Source organism: Puma concolor, chromosome C1 (assembly GCF_028749965.1).
Source record: "Puma concolor isolate L17-30 chromosome C1, mPumCon1.1.hap2, whole genome shotgun sequence".
Taxonomy (NCBI): domain Eukaryota; kingdom Metazoa; phylum Chordata; class Mammalia; order Carnivora; family Felidae; genus Puma; species Puma concolor.
The window spans coordinates 97,325,822-97,328,767 of NC_141674.1; the positions used below are offsets into that span (position 1 = coordinate 97,325,822).

At 57.0% G+C, this 2,946-nt stretch overlaps 1 protein-coding gene across 3 annotated transcripts in view; it reads left to right on the forward strand.

The window, feature by feature from the left end:
* The first annotated feature begins 2,624 nt into the window (after nt 1-2,624).
* Nucleotides 2,625-2,946, forward strand: part of MAGI3 (membrane associated guanylate kinase, WW and PDZ domain containing 3) — a 250,064-nt gene continuing 249,742 nt past the window's right edge. For all 3 annotated transcript variants that reach the window (XM_086717871.1, XM_086717872.1, XM_086717874.1), the window contains exon 1: nt 2,625-2,940. In XM_086717871.1, the coding sequence (XP_086573997.1) occupies nt 2,625-2,940 (316 nt within the window). The remainder of the gene's footprint in view (nt 2,941-2,946) is intronic.

Below are 2,946 nucleotides of genomic sequence, written 5' to 3' on the forward strand. Positions count from 1 at the left end.
AATGACCTCATACGTCAAGCTGTTAGTCAGATACTTTGTTTCTGGCCAATAGTATCCTAATGGACACAGTCTGGGCAGGGAAAGACATTTTCTTGGAGGTGATGTGAAAGCAGATGATGTGGAGATTATCAAGATTTCATCCAGGAATCTGTTACTGTAGGTGATAATTCAGAAAAAAATACTCCAGCTTTGTCTCAGATCTGGATAAATCTGAGCAATCCACATATCTGTGCTGGATATTTTCCCCCTTTTCTCTACAGATGCATGGCTTCCTCTTTGTGTGAGATGGACTGCATCAAAGGACTTTTTTGCCCTCAGGCTTCTGGGCTTCTGGTTGGATTTGGCCACTGGGATGTACCAGCAGGAGACGGAGAGAGAGGTGAGTGAGCTATAAATCCCCCAGCTTCCTCCTTGGGTTTTTACTTAGGCTCACTGCATCCCTTGACTGAAGGTCACAGGCTCCTGTCTGGCTGCCCTTTTTGTGCTGAATTTTGGTTCCTTCCCCTTGCTTCTACAGATCTATCAGCTTGCAGTCCCAGGCTTCCACACTTCCCTGTGGCTCCCCACACCCTGCCTACCCTTTGTAAAGTACCATTTGTTTCCTGCTAGGCTCTGACCGATACAATGGTGTGAACAAAATCACTGCAGTTGTTCAAACTTCGCCTAGTCTATCTGACACGTGAGATTCTGTGGAGTTATTCATAGTGTAAATAAGGGCTTTCCTCAACCATTAAAGGGAGATAGGAGACTACATAGTGTGGAGCCACGTTGAAAAAGTAAAAGTATCCTAGCTCAGAGAAAACTCTATTTTGATGAAAAAAAAAAATCAAAGAAGGCTACCTGGAAGAGATGTTATTTGGGCTGAGGATGAAAAGGATTTCTAAAAGACGAAACGAGTGGGGAGAGTGTAAGGCAAGTGAGGGAAGAGAGAAAGCTCAAGAGTTCTTGAAAAATTAGCGCTGGAGTGGACCTTTATTCTTTGTTTAATGTTCTTTATTTAATGTTCTTTATTTAATGTTAGTTCTCCTTCCACCTCCTTACAGATGGATAAGCTTGACGCTGAGATTTGGCCAGGGTCAAACAGCCAGTAAATAGCATGCAGGACTCCAATGCAACGCTGTTAGTTCTAATCCCACTTTCTACCTCCACATCACCCTACTTCATCTCGGGCAATCTCTCTCATTAGCCTATGACCTCCTTGAGAGCAGGGCCTGTTTTCTTCATCCTTGCACCCCAGTACCTAGCGTAATTTCTGACATAAAGTCAACATCACTAGCTACAAACAGTAAGCACCCACCTTCTGTGAGGCACTATGCAGATGTTTTACATGCGCCTCATGTAATCTTCACAATAATTTGGAGTGGTATAATTGTCTCCACTTTTCAGCCAAAGATGCAGCGGCTCAGAGAGGGTGTCTAATTTGCCCGATGCCACACAGCAGTGTCTAGGACTCTATTTTACTTTCCATCATGGGCGTCCAATAAGATTTGTTGAATGAGTGAATGAACGAACAAGAAACATCCACTGAGCGCAAGTGACCGGTTGTGACCACCCTGGATCCCCCGCCACTTCGGGCAGCGGACTCTGCTCTCTGTGTCTCTCCAGTAAAGTACACCCTCTCTTGGAAGTGCTCCCGGGCTCCACCCCCAACTCCGCCCCGCTCTCCAGCCACGCCTCCACCTCGGAGTTCTTTCCGCTCTTCCCAACCGAGTTTTCGCTTGGCACCAGCCGACACACGGAGAGGGCCTCTCTCGGCCCTGCGATGTGTTGCGGGTTCCATTCCCCTGCCCCTCCCTTCGCCCTCCCTCACTCTCCAAACTTCTTTTTTCCACCCTCTTGAAACTTCACTCATCCGAGTGCCCGCCTCCTTCACTCCCACTAACCAATCGGTGGTCCTCGCTCTAGCCGAGGGTCCGCCCCCTGCCCGCTGGGGGCCAATCCCCGGCGAGGGAGTCGAGTGCCGGGGCTGGTTCCCAAGCGCCCGGCCTGTGACGGCAGCGCGCCGGGCGCCGCGCGGCAGAGGGGGGCGGGGCTCTGGATGAGGGATGGGCGAGGGCGGGGGGAAGGGAAGAGGGAGGCGGAGGAGGTTGCGGCGGGTTTGAAAGCGGCAGTTTCCTGGCAGCTTGGGCAGGCGTTGGTCTCCGCGCTCCAGCTCCGCAGCGGCCACGATCGATCCTGCGACGGGTCTACGCGCGCTTCTGCGCGCCCCCGACGGATTTTTCCCGTTCCGGCTCTTCCCCCTTCACCTCCCCGCCCCCCTGCTTCTGCCTTTCCCGCCGCTCCGCCGCGGAGCCCGGGGGCCAGCCGGCGGCCGTGACCCCGCCCGAAACCCCTCTGGAGCCGCCCGGGGACAGTTCCCCTCTCCTTTCTTCAGCCTCGCCCGGGGTGGCCCTCGCGCAGCCCGGCAGCTCCGGGGAGCGCAGCCGGGAGGGGCGTCCAAGGGGCGTCTCGGGTCTGGGAGCAGCCCGGCCCCAGCGGGCTGCGGTCGGGGGGGTGGGGGCGCCGGAGCGGCGAGGCCCCCTCGCCGGGCTGCACGGGCCGCCGGGCCCCCAGGCTGAGAGGGGGCCGGAGCGGCGCCCCCGCCGCCCGCGCGGGGTCTCCCCCATGGTGCAGCGGGGTTCGGGATGTCGAAGACGCTGAAGAAGAAGAAGCACTGGCTCAGCAAGGTGCAGGAGTGCGCGGTGTCCTGGGCCGGGCCCCCGGGCGACTTGGGCGCGGAGATCCGGGGCGGCGCGGAGCGCGGTGAGTTCCCCTACCTGGGGCGGCTCCGGGAGGAGCCCGGCGGGGGCACCTGCTGCGTCGTCTCGGGCAAGGCGCCCAGCCCGGGGGATGTGCTGCTGGAGGTGAACGGGACGCCTGTCAGCGGGCTCACCAACCGGGACACCCTGGCTGTCATCCGCCACTTCCGAGAGCCCATCCGTCTCAAGACTGTGAAGCCAGGTACGC